The 17,680-nt window shown below is 42.3% G+C and overlaps 1 protein-coding gene across 1 annotated transcript in view; it reads left to right on the top strand.

Annotated features, from left to right (window-relative positions):
• Window positions 1-1,153: 1,153 nt before the first annotated feature.
• TKT (transketolase) overlaps window positions 1,154-17,680 on the top strand; it is a 39,652-nt gene continuing 23,125 nt past the window's right edge. Inside the window, exons 1-4 of the mRNA XM_061618209.1 lie at window positions 1,154-1,408; window positions 12,001-12,118; window positions 13,810-13,923; window positions 14,760-14,857. Coding sequence (XP_061474193.1) covers window positions 1,302-1,408; window positions 12,001-12,118; window positions 13,810-13,923; window positions 14,760-14,857 — 437 coding nt within the window. The 5' untranslated portion in view covers window positions 1,154-1,301. The remainder of the gene's footprint in view (window positions 1,409-12,000; window positions 12,119-13,809; window positions 13,924-14,759; window positions 14,858-17,680) is intronic.

Raw genomic sequence — 17,680 nt, 5'->3', positions numbered from 1 at the left:
TGGTCGCCCCTCTTGAATTACCTTACTTGACCTGACTGTATTAGTAAACCTCAAAAGCCCACCTGGTCTCCCAGGTCGTAGTCCAACACTTTAACCACTACACCGCACTGGCCACCAAGACCACCACCAATTTACAAGCTGTCTGCAGGGGGAAAAGTTTGGGAACCATTACTGTCTAACTTTCTTTCTAGGAGGGCTAGGATCTTACTTTATTTTTTTAATGAAAGCTCAGTCTGGGCAAATCAAAGTACATGTGATTGATAAAGAGAAGCAATACTTGAGGGGATGGAGAAGCAGGCGAGGCTAACCATGTCATACATACAAGAAACGGAATGGCTTTTCTTCTTGGAGATTTTTGTTTCCTTACCAGCAAGTGTGGTGTAGTGGTTAAGGTGTTGGACTACGACCTGGGAGACCAGGATTCGAATCCCCACACAGCCATGAAGCTCACTGTGACCTTGTGTCCCTGCCTCTCATTCTCAGAGGAACGCAATGGCAAACCCCCTCTGAATACCGCTTACCATGAAAGCCCTATTCGTAGGGTCACCATAAGTCAGAATCGACTTGAAGGCAGTCCATTTCCATTTACCAACGATGAATCGCTTCCCATGAGGCATCCCCAAGTGATTTACAATGCAATAAAAACGTATATAAAGCAGTTGCATAAATGAAAACATTTAAACACATACATAAACAACAGCACAGACATAATTTTAACCGGGATGAGGAAACTGTGGCCCTCCAGGCATTTGTTGGACTACAGCTCCCACTACTAATGATCATTGGCTAAGCTGTCTGGGGCTGCCAGGAGTCTAGCAACAGATGGAGGACCAAAGCTTAACCTCCCTTTTGCAAAGTTTCGTTTCACACGCAGGCTAAGCTTGCTAGCACTCAACCGCTTTTCACTGCAGCGATAGAGACAGAGCAACGAGATCCAAAAGGCCGTTGGGCTTCTGTGCCTGAGCCCGGTCTCTCCGTCTCTTCGCAGCCGGGCCGAGCCAACAGGCAGGGAGAGGAAGATTTCAGCCTCCGGCCAGCGCCCGATTCAAAAGGCGGGGCCTTGGCCGGGGCATGGCCAGCGCTTCCCGCCTAGGCAGGCATCATCGCTCCGCCTGCGCCCGACTCGCAGAGGCAGTCCCGGCGTTTGGCCCCTCCTAACCAGCATATTTGGGCCGAGGAGCGCTGCCTCTCCTTCCTCAGTCGCCGAGCCCAGGCCTGCCCAACGCCACTTGCTGCTGCTGCTGCCGCCGCCGCCGCCGCCTGTAACCCGAGCCCGCTGTCGGCCACGTTCCTGCTTCTCCATGGAGGATTATCACAAGCCCGACCAGCAGACGCTGCAGGCCTTGAAGGACACGGCGAATCGTCTCCGCATCAACTCCATCAAGGCCACCACCGCGGCTGGCTCTGGGTGAGCCGAGCGGGAACTGGCGGGCGAGGAAGGGAGCCAGTCTGATTGGGGCAGAAATAAATTCCTCTCAGAAGGGGTGATGGGGCTCAACGTCTGCCGGGAAGTCACACTTTCTCCTCTGGAAGCCGGGAATCTCAGATATTGAGGGATCTCGCAGTCTTACTTGGTAGCAGTTTGCACATCCCCGCCAGCATTCTGTTTAAGAACCTGGGAAGCTACTGTGTACTGAGTGAGGGCTTTGGTCTCTAGCTCAGGACTGCCTACACTGACTGGCAGTGGGTATCCCAGGTTTCAGGTAGGGGACTCTCCCGGGCTTACGTGAACCTGCCAAGGGTAATTTTGCATGTACAGCACGTGTGCTCTACCACTGAGCCGCGGCTTTCCCCCTCTGATTCTCACACGCGAGTTCTGGAGTGGAGACCTGCCTTTGTAGAGAGGTTCCAGAGCTGCGCGCTGGCTGAAATCAACTCCTGGTAGCCTGTTTGCCTGACATGTTCAGTCCTGGCTGCAAGTCCTTGCTTCATGTTCCCACCCATAATCGTGGGAATGGGAGAGAGAGACAGGCCGCTGCGCTGTTGCCTTCCGTAGCTGTTCCATGCCACCTTTCTCCCAGAGTAATGTAAATGTAAATGTACTGCCTTCAAGTCGATTCCGACTTATGGCGACCCTATGAATAGGGTTTTCACGAGGCTGAGAGGCAGTGACTGGCCCAAGGTCACCCAGTGAGCTTCATGGCTATGTGGGGATTCGAACCTTGGTCTCCCAGGTCGTAGTCCAACACCTTAACCACTACATCACACTGGCTCCCAGAGTAGATCAAGCCATTTATTTGTGTACTGGATATCCACCTAACAACAGAACCTCGCCATTTTCTGAGCAAGATGGTGTCAACTCCCTGAAGGTCTCTTTGCTACCCCCCCCAACAGATCAACTGCCTAAAAGTAGGCACATCAGCTTGTTACCTCCATGAGCAGATGATGCATCTATCAGCACGTCACTTTGTGCCATTTGGTGACACCCCCCAGACAGAAAAATCCCAAGTTAGTAATCCTAGTTAGCACAAGGTGGTCCCTGCTTCAGCCCAGCAAGATTATCTTGTTTTCCTTCCCTAGTCCTGGTACAGATGATCTTGCCATTCCCAACTGTTCTTGTGAACTTCTGTTCCTAGGATGGAAATGCAAGTGTGAGCAGCCCAGGAGATTGTTAAATATTTCTGCAGGGAATCTGGCAATTGAAATCCGTTGAGTTAGGTGTCTCCCTTCAAGCTAGATGTGTCTGTGCTGTTATCTAGGCATTGTATTTGAGTTCAGTAGGTTGTGTCTCTTGGAGCGATCACTGATTTCACAGTGTGGTCCAGTTTTCCCAGAATGGGCTGGTGATATCATGACTATTAGACCTACTTACCACATAAGCTTATTTTTATTTCTTAAAAAGCAAATTAAAAATAGAACTGCAGATATTTGTTCCTACTAGGAGATCTTGAATTTTGAGTTGCAAAAGGATTCAAAGCTTCCATTAGATTTTGAAATGTGGTTTTGAAGCAACTGTTAGATGTCAGTTATGTTTCACAATTCATGCAATAAACAAACCTGGTTTGGTAACCTTAAGCTTTCAATGGTTTCAACAGCTATTCAGTTTAATGAGAGGATTTTCATTGGGTAGAAAGTTTCATTGGGTAGCCATTACAAATTAGTTTAGAAAGTTTAATTATTTATTTAAATATGAAATATTGCAAAGCTGCAAGTACATCAAGGCAGCTTACAGTATACAAAGGCACTATAAAATTTAAAAACCAATAAAAACATCATTAAAAACAATAATTAAAAACTTACATGTATAGTAAAGGTACAGATAAGATACCTAATTCAGATTGGTCCATCTGTAGGCAAATTGAGTATGGGACTTGAACAACTCATTTTCAGTATATAATGCCTCCAATCCTATACACATTACCCTGGGAATAAGTCCCACTGAACTCAATGGGGCTTACTTTTGAATACACCAACGTAGGATTGTGCTGAAAGTGATAATTGTCCCTGGAAGATACAGTTCAGAATTGGAGATACTCCAGTCATTTGTAGGTCCACCTGGGTATGAAAAAGGATTCTTGCATGTCACTGTGAAAAATGAATAAGGATTATAAAACACAGAAGGCAGTATTTGTATGCGTGTATAAGTATATAGTACTTTTATGTTTTATATGTGTTGTATAGCAGTTCTTTTTACATCCTACGGCTTGGTTCAAGAGCTGATTTTTAAAAGAGAAAATTGCTTGTAAATATAGGGGGTTTCCTGACTACATTTGTGCGTGGGTGTGTTTATGCAAGTAGTCTCTGTGTATAAAAGCATTTGGCTTGATGTGGATCACATGTAGAATGAGTTGCAGTTGTACCTTAATGCTGTCTAGTTTAATTGTGTATAGCTTTGGGCAGCTAAAATGAGAGTCAGAAAGCATCAGTGTATGGTATTGACATTTTATTTTAACACAGATGACAAGATATTGTGCAGGCTCTTCATGCGTATTATGATATGATAGAAACAGAACCCAGGAATCCTTTCTTGAAGCACAGCTATAAAGAAAAACAATTTATGCTTTAGGGCAAATTATTTTTCCTTTTGTGCCCAACAGTCATAACTAATTGTCTGCAGACTCTCATGTTGGACGAAATGAGATTCTTTGCCAAATGTCTGAGGTCTTAGAATGGGCAGTTTATTCAGGCTATTGGATAGAGTTTATTTTAGCTCTATTTGCAGATTCAAGAGTTAGACTAGTTTTGCTTGTACTCTCCAAAGCAAAAATCTTTTATCTCTTGATGTGAAAATTAAGCCATTGTGCTCCACACTAAACAGAATCTTTTAATAATGTAACTTGTTTTGGCTGAGGGTGATATTTTTGTTTTTTATGATTAAAAGTATGTGTGTGGTCTAAAATTTAAGAGTAATTTGTTTTTTAAAGTTAAGGTTTATGTTCTTCTATGAGGTTGAAACATTTGTTTCAGTCCCTGTTGTCTGTAAAGGTCTCATTGAATTTGGTAAGCTGTGTAAAGATTTCATGTTTAGAGGTAAAGGTTATTCTGAACCCATTTATATGGAATGTTAAAGGCCTACGATGACACTTGCTTTTCTGAGGTTCCTCTGAAGGGCTCAGTATCATAGAATATGAAAAGATACAAATTCTCCAACCCTGTGTTTGACAATGAAGTGGCAGTAAAAGAAAAGTGATGGACCTATACCCATTTCCTCTGCTCATTTTGAATTTGCGTAAACTTAGTTCAGAGACCATAGTTCAGCCTCAACCATGGTTTAGTGTGACATCTTGAGGTGCATGGTTTGTGATTGGCCTGCAAACCAACATTGGAAACCATGATTTGAATTGGGTTTGCTTGTACTAGCTGTAATTTTATGAGATGTCTGAATTAACAAACCATAAGTATGGCTGTTGCTGTGCCTCTCAGAGCTGGTGCACCATTGAGACAGAAGAGCTGAGCAAACCAAAAATGAAAATGCAGATGTGACTTTTGTTATAGCATATCCTCCTGTATGTTCTATTCTATTAACAGGCTAGTCTCTCCACCCACAGGCCAACTCTCTTACTAGAGGCTTCCTTTGTAGGCTTTTTTAGACCAGTTCACAGTATGGAAGGAGATCAGAATAGTTAAAATCTTTATAACAAATTTATTTGTAAGCTAAGTAACAACAGCAAGAATTTAAAGGCAAGTCTAGTTTAAAGCCAGATTTAATTCTAATCATCCAACCTGAATTATCTTCAAGGCCCTGAAAAGAGTGTATGGTAGTTGATCCTCGAATTTGTTAATAAGAACATAAGAACGTAAGAAGAGCCTGCTGGATCAGGCCAGTGGCCCATCTAGTCCAGCATCCTGTTCTCACAGTGGCCAACCAGGTGCCTGGGGGAAGCCTGCAAGCAGGACCCGAGTGCAAGAACACTCTCCCCTCCTGAGGCTTCCGGCAACTGGTTTTCAGAAGCATGCTGCCTCAGACTAGGGTGGTACAGCACAGCCATCATGGCTAGTAGCTATTGATAGCCCTGTCCTCCATGAATTTGTCTAATCTTCTTTTAAAGCCGTCCAAGCTGGTGGCCATTACTGCATCTTGTGGGAGCAAATTCCATAGTTTAACTATGCGCTGAGTAAAGAAGTACTTCCTTTTGTCTGTCCTGAATCTTCCAACATTCAGCTTCTTTGAATGTCCACGAGTTCTAGTATTATGAGAGAGGGAGAAGAACTTTTCTCTATCCACTTTCTCAATGCCATGCATAATTTTATACACTTCTATCATGTCTCCTCTGACCCGCCTTTTCTCTAAACTAAAAAGCCCCAAATGCTGCAACCTTTCCTCGTAAGGGAGTCGCTCCATCCCCTTGATCATTCTGGTTGCCCTCTTCTGAACCTTTTCCAACTCTAGAATATCCTTTTTGAGATGAGGCGACCAGAACTGTACACAGTATTCCAAATGCGGCCGCACCATAGATTTATACAATGGCACTATGATATCGGCTGTTTTATTTTCAATACCTTTCCTAATTATCGCTAGCATGGAATTTGCCTTTTTCACAGCTGCCGCACATTGGGTCGACATTTTCATCGTGCTGTCCACTACAACCCCGAGGTCTCTCTCCTGGTCGGTCACCGCCAGTTCAGACCCCATGAGCGTATATGTGAAATTAAGATATTTTGCTCCAATATGCATAATTTTACACTTGTTTATATTGAATTACATTTGCCATTTTTCTGCCCATTCACTCAGTTTGGAGAGGTCTTTTTGGAGCTCTTCGCAGTCCCTTTTTGTTTTAACAACCCTGAACAATTTAGTGTCATCAGCAAACTTGGCCACTTCACTGCTCACTCCTAATTCTAGGTCATTAATGAACAAGTTGAAAAGTACAGGTCCCAATACCGATCCTTGAGGGACTCCACTTTCTACAGCCCTCCATTGGGAGAACTGTCCATTTATTCCTACTCTCTGCTTTCTGCTTCTTAACCAATTCCTTATCCACAAGAGGACCTCTCCTCTTATTCCATGACTGCTAAGCTTCCTCAGAAGCCTTTGGTGAGGTACCTTGTCAAACGCTTTTTGAAAGTCTAAGTGCACTATGTCCACTGGATCACCTCTATCTATATGCTTGTTGACACTCTCCAAGAATTCTAATAGGTTACTGAGACAGGACTTTCCCTTGCAGAAGCCATGCTGGCTCTGCTTCAGCAAGGCTTGTTCTTCTATGTGCTTAGTTAATCTAGCTTTAATAATACTTTCTACCAGTTTTCCAGGGACATAGTGGATGATGACAAAATCCTTATTCTCCCAAAAGAACCTGATAAAACCTGATGGGAATTCTGTCTGAAAGAGACTATGAGATGCAAAGCCTAGTGACTGGGTCATTAAGAGGTGCAAACAATGCAACTCTCCTTCAAGATACAGTATCACCATTGCCAATTGAGCTTCCAGTGGCAAATCTGGATCCAGGATTACATCCAAACAGCAAATTTATTCTGTCAATGTCATGACTCTGTCTAGAACAGGCAGTCTAATTTCTTGTCATAATCTCTATTTCATCTGACTTCAGCTTCTGCAAAGAACATGTGCCACACGTACTTCAGCACTCAACTAAAGAGGTGGCAAATGGGTAGTGGCAGTTTGGATTCACCAGACTTTCTTTGAGCGTTCCTCTAGTGGAGGACAAATGACATTGCTTGGCTTTGCCTCTTAAAGCCAGTGTAGATTTTTATGTACATTAAAATATGATTGTGTCACAAAATGCTACAACTCTTGTAACAAAGTTGCTATTTCAGGCAAACCATTTGTGAGAAATGAGATGCGAGGGGAGAAAAATATGGGGAAATACATGAAATAAAAGAGCCTAACCATAAAGCAGAACCTTAGAAGGAAGTTGCGTTTCATTTTGTTTATGTGTTGTTGCTATATCTATATTTACAACATCAAGGTGGTTCCTGTTTTATTTTCTAAAGTCAAATTCCCACTGAAGTCAATAGGAATTCTGTCTGAAAGCCTGTGAGGATGCAAAGCCTAGTGACTGGGTAATTAAGAGATGCGAACGATGCAACTCTGCTTCAAGATACAGGATCAGTATTTATTTAAACAGTACCTTAGTAAATAGCAGGGAGCAGAGATGCAGTACTGAATACAGCAAGATCTAATCCCTCCTCAGCCATCCGTGGCATCTCATACCTATGAATGGATACATATCTGTGACATATTCCTCTCCCCAAGAGTTGAAAACAGTCAGAAGTAGATGCACAAACATGCCTATGCTGAATCATATTATGGCACTGTGCAAGTGTTCATTTGGTTGATACATCCTAGCCCAGGGGTCCCCAAACTGTGAGCTTCATTCAAGTGGTCCATGGCATGTCTGTAGATTTGTGGTTGACAGGAGATGGCACATCTATCACATGAAATATTCATATTGACTTTTAATTGTATTTTATTGTTTCTTTATGTATTTTATTGTTCTACAACTTGAATTCTAACATAATAAAATATGAAATTGTTATACAATAAAATATATATGAAATAAAAGAAGCAACAAACATACAATTGAAAATTATACAGCATCTAGCACAGCACATTACAATAGCTGCAACAGGAAGAAAAATCATCACCATTGGAGGAAGTTTTCATCCAAGACCCTCAGCAATTTTCAAGTGGTCTGTGTGTGTGTGTGTGTGTGAGTTTTGGAACCACTGTCCTAGCCACTTTATTGTTTGCAGAAAGGTACCCAAGGACACTCAGTCCATCATTCAGTACTACTTCTTCACCATCATGCCCAGACCAAGCCATCCAGAAGAGCAAGGGTGGGGAAACTTTTTCAGACATAGGGCCACATTCCCATCTGGGTAACCTTCTAGAGGCCACCTCTGGCCACATGGGTGGGGCCAGAGGCAAGAGTGGGTGAAATGACTGATGTAAGTTTTACCTTTGTACATGGAGCTAGTGTCTACCCACATTCTACCCACCCATTGTTCATACAGACAACCAAAAGGTACACACACCTCGCCAACCTTCACATACTCCTCAAGTGTTTTTGCCTGGCTGAAAGAGTTCCTTGAACTCTGCACTCATCTTGCCTTGGATGGAAGGTGTAAGTGTAAAAATAGCCGATTTTAAGAATTTGCATTCGTTGCTCTGCCTGCTTTTGCCTCTGATCTTTCCCTCCACTTCAAGGGCAGCCCCACATAGAGTGCATTACAGTAATCCAATAGGGAGATTACCAGTCAATGGGTTACTGTAGCCAGGCTATCTCTGTCGAATAGCAGCGAAGCTGTCAAAAGGTGCTCTTTGCCCTGAGGCCACTTGTTCCTTGAGCGACAGTGCTAGATCTAGGAGTGCCCCCAGACTACGCACTTGCCCTTTCCAGGGGCCTTCAACCCAACCCAGCATAGGCTGTCTACCTAATTCCAGGAGATGCAAACTACCAACCCATAGGACCTCCATCTTGTATGGATTCAGTGTCTGCTGATTGGCCCTCATCCAGCCCATCACTTCATCTAGGCACTGGTCCAGGACTTGATTCAGATGACAAACAGAAATGAAGCTATTATCTGCACCACACTGCATAACTGACACCAACTTCCTGAAGCAACCCTTGTCTCAATGCAGGAATCCAAATTAAGGCATACCCAACAGGTGGCTGTTCAGTTGTGTCTTAGTGCCTCTAGTGTTGGAGAGCCCACCACCTCCCTAGGTATTTGGTTCCATTGTCGTATCACTAACGAAGTTTTTCCTGCTGTTCAGTTAAAATCTGGCTTCCTGTAACCTGAGCCCTTTATTGCTGTCCTGCACTCTAGGATGATCAAGAAGAGATCCTGGCCCTCCTCTTTGTGACAATCTTTCAAGTACTTGAAGAGTGCTATCATATCTCCCCTCAGTCTTCTCTTCTCAAGGCTAAACATGCCCAGTTCTTTCAGTCTCTCCTCATATTTCCAGTAACATCTGGAGGGCCAAAGGTCCCCCACTCCTGCTTTATACCTTTGTGACTTCAGCTGGGCTATAGGTGCAAGGCCATTACACTGGACTTGAGCATAAGATCAACTCTTTTCTCCTCCCACAACATAACAGGAGGCTGCTGCAAGGAGCTAAGAAAACTCTTTCCACATGATGTACCAAAAACCCTTGGACTAAATACCTTACAAAGAACACAGCAGTTCCTACAGCATATGCAATAATAAATTTGTTTTAAGGTGCCACAAGATTCTTTGTTGGATCTGAGAATGGTTGTGATCAAATGTTCTTAATGTCTTACTTTTAAAATGTTGGTTATATTCTGTGTTTAATTTTTTTTATTTCTACATGTTCACCAATAGGTTTGTTAAAACTTTCTCCCCAGAGCACCTGTTCTTTAGAGAGATGGTTAAGTATAATGTTTTTATCAGATTTAAGGAATGAAAGCCTTAAACAAGCATGTAAGGTTTATTGATTAACTGCCATGTGTAAATATTTACTAATACAGGTTTGAGTCATAGCATTAATCTAATTATTTTAATTCCTAGTTTGCAAGTACTTACCAAGGGATGGACACTAATCTTTTCTCCATATGTTTTAAAAAGCATTTGCATGTGTTTTGAGAAATTGTTAATGAACAAAAGTTTTGTATCCAAAGGGATTTGTGTTAAGGAGCAATATTTAGTGCCTTGATCATGAACACATTATGCAGATGTTGATGTCATACAGCTTTCATGATATGTGTTTGAATTTATGGCGTTTAAATGCTAACATGCATGGGAAATATAGGAAATGAGAAAATCCCATGTGACATCCAAACAAGTGGAGTAGTTTCATAACATGTCAACCAGTATAACTGACTGATATGCATTTGTCCCACTGAATCATTATAAGTTATTGTTGGTTCAAAATTAGTAATGTTCAAAACTGAGTGTGATTCTGCATCACAGACTTTACAATACATGCATGAACAATCCTAAACACACTTACTAGGGATTAAGCCTCACTCAACACGGTAAGACTTAATTCTGAGTAATCATGCATAGAATTTAGCTGTAAGATTCTGTTAAGGATATTAACATAAAGGATATATTCTTGATAAATCCACATTCTGAAAACCAGATGCCTTGCTTATGGGATATTGTTATACAGTCGTTAAGTAGGTATGTTTCGGTCAAGGAAGTGCTTTCAGTAAATCTGTCTTTTGGAGGTCATATAATTCACAGCAGAGGGTAATGCTTGCTTTCTCAGGTTCTATAATACTAGCATCATCCTTAATACAAAGCAGACAATTGTGCATATTTGTTTAAAAAGAGGATTAGCCATTAGAAATGGAGTTTCCCATTCTTATAGTTCAGGGTAGGCAAGGGTAGATTATGACAAATGTACACAAATTAAAATGAGGTAGAGGAGGGGAATCAGTGCTCAGAATCCCACTCCAACAATCAAAAGCCAGACCATTCTTTTTAAAAGTCAGACTAGGGCTTTGACAAATCTCTTAAAGAAATTTGTTCCACAATTGTGGGGGATCTCTCTTGCTGCCTGAACATGATGCACAGGCATTGGTGCTATAAGTATGTTCTCTGTTTATCTTAAAGATCAATTTGGGATATATAGGAGCAGGGACCAAATACTTTTGACATTTTGGTGCCAAGCCATTTAGACTTTGTGCTAATTTAAACATAATCGTACTTTGTTTTTGTCCTGAAATAGCCTAACAATTTGCAGTGCTGGAAATGGCACATCTCCTTTTAGTAAAGTACTATCTGGCATGAATATTTTGCAAACGAACTGGAACACTTATCTCAGGCTCAGCAGGAACTCATAGATGAGGTACTCCTTCACAGTGTCACTGAAATCCCTGTTGCAAGCTTTATTGAACTTGCGCATCTGCACTTGTACTCACTAAAGAGAGAAATAATCTTCAATAGTACAATGCACCAATTTGTATTCTTAAAATAGTTTAGCAGACTTGACTTTCCATTTTAAGCATCCAATAGAACATAATTCCTAGACAGGTAAGTGTTCTTTCACAGGCCCTTTAAATCAGGGATGGCTAACCTGTGGCCTTCCAGAAGTTGCTGTTTTACAACTCCCCACATCCCTGACTATTGATCATGCTGATTGAGGCTGGTGAGAGGTGGAGTCCAGCAGCATCTGGATGGCCACAGGTTAGCCACTCCTGCTTTAAACCACAGGTGAGGAGACGTCTTTGCAAAATACCTAACTATTGTTGGGGCTTCATTCAGGTGAAGGAGATCTACTTGTGCTTTCCATGGGAATTGAAGCCTTTCTCTAAAATCAAGTGAATGTGTAGACTCCATTAACACAACAGCTGCTGATTCTGATCTTTCTTGATATTAGTAAAGAGAAAGATGCTCAAGCTATTCTGTCATTAAAGCTTACACTTTGATATCCATTTTGGACAATGTAACATGACATCCTCTGCTCTCAACTGATTAGAGCTAATTGACATTAAAGGAGTGCTCACAGAAATCTGTAATGGCATATTTCCCTGTAGAAAGTTGGAAGACAGGCATGGTGGTATTTCAGTGGTGGGAAAGTGACCTGAGAAGACACTGCAGTTGTAATGTTCCACGTGTTTTGACTTGCAGCCACCCGACATCATGTTGCAGTGCTGCTGAAATCATGTCTGTGCTGTTTTTCCATACCATGAAGTATAAGCCACAGGACCCCAGAAATCCCAACAATGACCGGTTTGTTCTCTCTAAGGTAAGAGCTAGATCTTTTTCATTATTCTCCCAAAGGTTAGCTCCGACTGAATACTCTGTTTTCTAATGATTCTTTTGAATGGGGGGGGGGATATCTTCAATGATCTTCTTATACAATATTACAAACAAAATAAGAATGTTTTTGTCATCCAAGATGGCTGCACTGACTCTTGGATTCATGCACCTGTTTCAAACTCCATTGGCTCAAATCCCAAGAAAGTTAGTTGTGCCCAAGTCCCATTGTAATCAATAGGATGAGCAGTCATTAATTTCGATGGAACTTTGGTGTGGCTAACTTTCTTTGCGCTTTTATGCTCCATCTCCACCTCTCTACCTCAGGTCTCAAACTTGCTCATGGAGTAAACCAGGCCACTGAACCAGGACGTCCCATGGGTTCTGTATTGCAGGATCCATGAGATCTTGTGTTCAGTAGCCAAATTATCTCTAACTTTGGGCATTTGCTTCTCCCCACAATGAGTGGAACTGAGGAGGCACAGGAAGAAAGTATGTGGAGCCCTCCAGTTTTTGACTTGTTTTTTCCTTTGTGCATGTAGACACCTCCATTCTTAATCTCCCTTATTCCCCTATTCCCCTCCTGTTTGTCTACTCTCACCCTCCTTTGATATGTTTTTATTATTCAAAGCTTTTAACAACATGTACCAAAACTACTTCACCTATCTTACAGTAATTTTACATGAAAGAAAATAAAAAATAACACAAAACATCCTACTTCTATTTGAGACATGTCTGACATGCTGTTCCCTGTTCTGGAATGGTCATCTCCATTTTCTGTTGAGCGCCCCCCCCCTTTCTTCCTTCTACCGGGCCAAGTTCAAGGTTCTAGTTTTGGTGTACAAAGCCCTATACAGCTCAGGACCAGGTTACTTGAAAGACAGTCTTATCCCTTATATACCCAGTCGATCACTGCGCTCTGCAGGTGAGGGCCTCCTGCAGATACCATCTTATCAGGAGGTTTGTTTTGTACAATATAGGAAACGGACCTTTTGTGTGGCAGCACCTACCCTGTGGAACTCCCTCCCTTTGAATATTAGGCAGGCGCCATCTGCTATCTTTTCAGCGCCTTTTGAAGGCTTTTCTTTTTCAACAAGCTTTTTAAGTTGAGAGCTATCCCAGTCTGTCTCTGTGTTTGCTTAATATGTTTTTAATAATGTTTTTAACCTTTTAAAAAGTTTTTAAAATATTTTTAACGCTGTTTTGTCTTAATGTATTTTAAGATTTGTTTTTATGATGTTTTAAAGTGCTTTTAGTGCCTTGTTTGCCACCCTGGGTTCCTGCTGGGAGGAAGGGCGGGATACAAATTAATTAAATAAATAATAATAAATAAATACTCGCTCACTATCCCCTTTTTGCACCACTTAAAGCTCTCCTACTCAAGCATTACCTGAGTAAGACCCCTTAGCAGAGACCATGTCACCTGTGTTTTCTGTATAGTATTTAGTGGGTTGTTGTAAAAAATTAAATGTTAAGAATGTAATACGAGGCCTGCTGGATCAGTCCAAATGCCTGTCTAGTCCAGAATTCTGTAATCGCAGAGGCCAACTAGATGTCTTTGGGAAGCCCACAGGTAGGACATCAGTGCAACATAGTGTTATATAGTCAGGAGAACTTTGCTATTTGCCCTCTCTTCCTAAGATGTTCAAAAAATGTTAATTTTACTGCTGCTTCTTCTAGGGTCATGCAGCCCCAATCTTATACGCTGCCTGGGCTGAGGCAGGCTTCATCCTTGAATCAGAGTTATTAAACCTGAGGAAAATTGATTCCATTTTGGAAGGCCATCCTGTGCCAGTGAGTATTTCAGTAAAACACAGGAGGATCTCCTTATGAATTGAGAAGTGTGTGCATCTTTTAGACTACTTTTAACATCTGATGTTTAATAATGATTTAGCTAACAAATGTTAACCCATGGGGTTGACAAAAATGAAGTGTAATTAAAACATTTTTTTAAGTGAAAGCAACCAAAATAGATTACATTTTAGAAGGGCACTCCATGCCTTCATGCATGTTGTATTAAAACAGACTTCTTTTTCTGATGCTCCAGCACATCTCTCTTGACTTCTAACTTGCCTATTGCATTAATTTACTCATATAGGGTTGTATCCAATGCTGCTGTTCTGCTTGTACAACAGAATTTTCCCTTTCTTTCCTCCCCTCACAGCTCCACCCAAATTCTCAAAATCTCCTCCAGACTGGGGACCATCAAGAACAGATTTTGAGGGCACACAGGAGAGGAGAGGAAGGAGAAGTCTTGTTGCATGAGCAGAACTCTCCAAAGGGGAGCTCCAAAGGGATGCTTGATCTGACCCTAAACAAGGCTTAGCTGCCAGATTTTGAGACTCTTTGTTCTGGGGGGAATTGGGCAATATAGATGGCTAGAGAATCTAAAGGCTGAGTTTTGTAAATCAGTCTTGAGGGTAGGAGGCTGGAATCTGAATGCTGCTGCTCTGGATGTACTTGTAGCTTTGTGTCAGGATTGAACATGCAGCCTGATCTGTGAATGTTTACTTGGAAGTAAATCCAACTGGGTTCAGTGCAGCTTCCTTCAGTGTTAGTGTGCATAAGATTGAGAGCTTAGTGTTTGTAAAATAGGCACTCTGTTAGATATTGTTGCCTTCTGTTTTTAGAAACAAGCATTCACTGATGTAGCTACTGGATCGCTTGGTCAAGGACTGGGAGCTGCATGTGGTATGGCCTACACCGGGAAGTACTTTGACAGAGCCAGGTACTTTTTCTTCAATATATTTAGTCCACCTGGATTGCAAGGGGAATAAGGAAATGAGACAAACTGTCATCAGATTAATAATGCTATTTCCTTACACCAGTGGTTCCCAACCTGTGAGCTGTGACCTCCAGGGGGCCGTGAAGTAATCCAGAGGGGGCCACGTAACAGTAAAGAAATGAATTATGGGGAGATGTCTGCTCCCCACTGCCACTGCAGATGACACCTCCCCCTTGCTCCAAACAAGAGGGGTGGACTTTTGCCGAAGTGCCAGAGCATCTTTCAGGTGCATTGAGGGCAGGCATCTGCCTATAAAACACATGGCAGATGCTGAAGGAGGCTGGGGGTGGAGTTACCAAGAAGAAGAGGGGATTATTATCACCAGCTACCAGCCCCTCGCACTACCACTGCTGACGACGCCCTTGCTCAGAACGAGAGGAGGCTTTTCTTGAAGCAAAAAGAAGCAAGGCTGCAAGGAAAGGCTGCTGTCCCCCATCCTTCTTGACAGCCAGCCTGCCTGCCTTTCTTGGCTCCTGCTTTGCTGCCACCTCCTTTAAAAAATTATTCTTATTTGCAAGGCCACCCAGATCTCGCCTTCGGCCCAGATGGAGCCAACGAGCAGTTAGGAAGCTCAGGACTTGCACACTCCGCATCACTGAGGCTGTGTGTGTGCGTGCCAGTGTCCCCCCTTGCTTCCATCTACTCTCTGCCCCCCTAATCTCTCCAAGATGCTACAGCAGTTGAGGGCTTCCCCCCTCCCACGTGCCTAAATGGATGCACACCAGCATATGCTTGCAGGAGGGGCAGTTGTGTTTATGTATGTGCATGCGTTGATCTGTCTTCTGCTCCAGTCTCATTCCCCAAGTGCACGCTAACCAAGTCATCAGTTCTGATGATCTTTCCAAGGCCTGAAAGCACTAACCTCCCTCCTCAATCTATCCATCCTTTTGTCTTCACAATCTAGCATCCCCACCACTACCACATTGCTGCTTCTTGATGATGACGGTGATGATTAAAAAGCTCAGCAGGTTGTCTAAGCCTGGGGTCCACATATTGCAGCTGAAATGTATTTATTTATTTAATTATTATTGCATTTATATCCTACCTTTCTTCCAAGTTGCACAAGGTGGGGCACATAGTCCCCCCCCTTTCCATTTTATCCTTACACCAACCCTGTGAGATAGGTCAGGCTGAGAGATTGTGTCTGGTCCAAGGTCACCCAGTGGATGTCATGGCTGGGTGGGGATTTGATCTTCAGACTGTGTGTTTCAGGGGGGAGGGGGATACCAATTTGATTGGATCTTTGCATTAAGAAAAGAAAGCAACCTCTCCCTGTTTGGAGGGAGCTTGTTATGGAAAGGAATATTTGGAGATGTGATTTTTGCCACTCACCATTTTTTCAGTTAAAAGAGACTAAAATTACAATTAGCATGGGGGTGTCATGAAATGTTTTGAGCTTACAAAGGGGGTCCTGTACTCATAAAGGTTGGGAACCACTGCCATACACAATGAACTTCCAGTCTCAAACTTGAGATTGCAGACTCTATGAGACCAACAAGGTGATTCTGCTGTTAAATTGGGCACAGACCAAATAAATGCCTGGTCTACAACCATTTTAAATTGTAACAGTGGATTGTTCTGTGCCTGTGTGTGTGTGTCTGTGTGTGTGTGTCTGTGTGTCTGTGTGTGTGTGAGAGAGAGAGAGTCTCCACACCTCTGTAGGAAAAATAATAGTGTTAATGGAAGGGGAAGGGGACTTTAGATGAAAGCAGTCTTTAGTCTGAGGGGAAATGACTTTTGTTCAAAGATTGTTATGACAATGCAGCACTATAGAACAAAAATTGCTGTTAGAGAATGCAGAAGTGTCCTGTTGTGCAACTCTTAGAGAGCTCAAGGGCAATAGCATTTGGTCATAAACCTACCATGTAAATGACAGTTCTGTTAGAACTGGCATAAAAATCTTCATGTGGTGTAAAAGAAAAGTAGATATCCAAAGACATTTATGTGTGTGCATTGGGGAAGTTGATGTATTTTATGTCACAATATTAGTGCATGAAAGGGTGGGTTGCTGACTGAATGTAATTTTAACTTGCACACTTCACTTACTTGAAAGCATTTCTGTGCACTATGAGCTGATCTTAATACAGCCTGACAGATAGTATTCATAGAAAGACTTTATCTCTGCTTACTATTGGTACTCACTGGCTGGCTGTAATGTTTAGAATAGCCAGGATTTTGTGAATTTGTAATTTAGCTAAGCAACTAATCAAGTTTGCAGATTATGTTCTCAAACACAAATGTATATGATAGCATGAATTGCTGTCATCAGTATTTAATCATTTTTATTGCCACCTTGCTGTATATAGCATGCGTACACACATATAATTTGTATACTGATGTTTGAATATGCCCATAAATAATGAAATCATGTGTAACATCTTTGAGGAAGTTCGAAATGCATCAAAGCTAAACTGGGAAAAACCATCACTTGGACTTGACCGATCCACAACACCTTAAGGTTGAGAGAAGGTCATCAAGTCCCTGTGGGGTTGCTAGCTTTTTTACTCATCAGCATCTTGGATCTTTTAACAGCTGCCTGTTAGGCTTAAATTCTGATGATGATGCTTTCTCAATTATGAGATGCTGGGATGGATAACAATTCATCCATTAAATGTTAACCTGTCTGGCACAGACTACCAGAAAAAAATTGTAGCCCCCCCCCCCAAAGAACCAACAATGACAATCTCCCCTGACTCAAAGCAAGAGTTACTTCACATCCTCTAGCAGCCCGCTTGGTCTCTCTGCTGGGTGCTCAGCAAAGAGAGA

The sequence above is a fragment of the Rhineura floridana genome, chromosome 3 (assembly GCF_030035675.1).
Source record: "Rhineura floridana isolate rRhiFlo1 chromosome 3, rRhiFlo1.hap2, whole genome shotgun sequence".
NCBI classification, from domain to species: Eukaryota; Metazoa; Chordata; class Lepidosauria; order Squamata; family Rhineuridae; genus Rhineura; species Rhineura floridana.
This window is presented reverse-complemented; position numbering and strand designations above follow the sequence as displayed.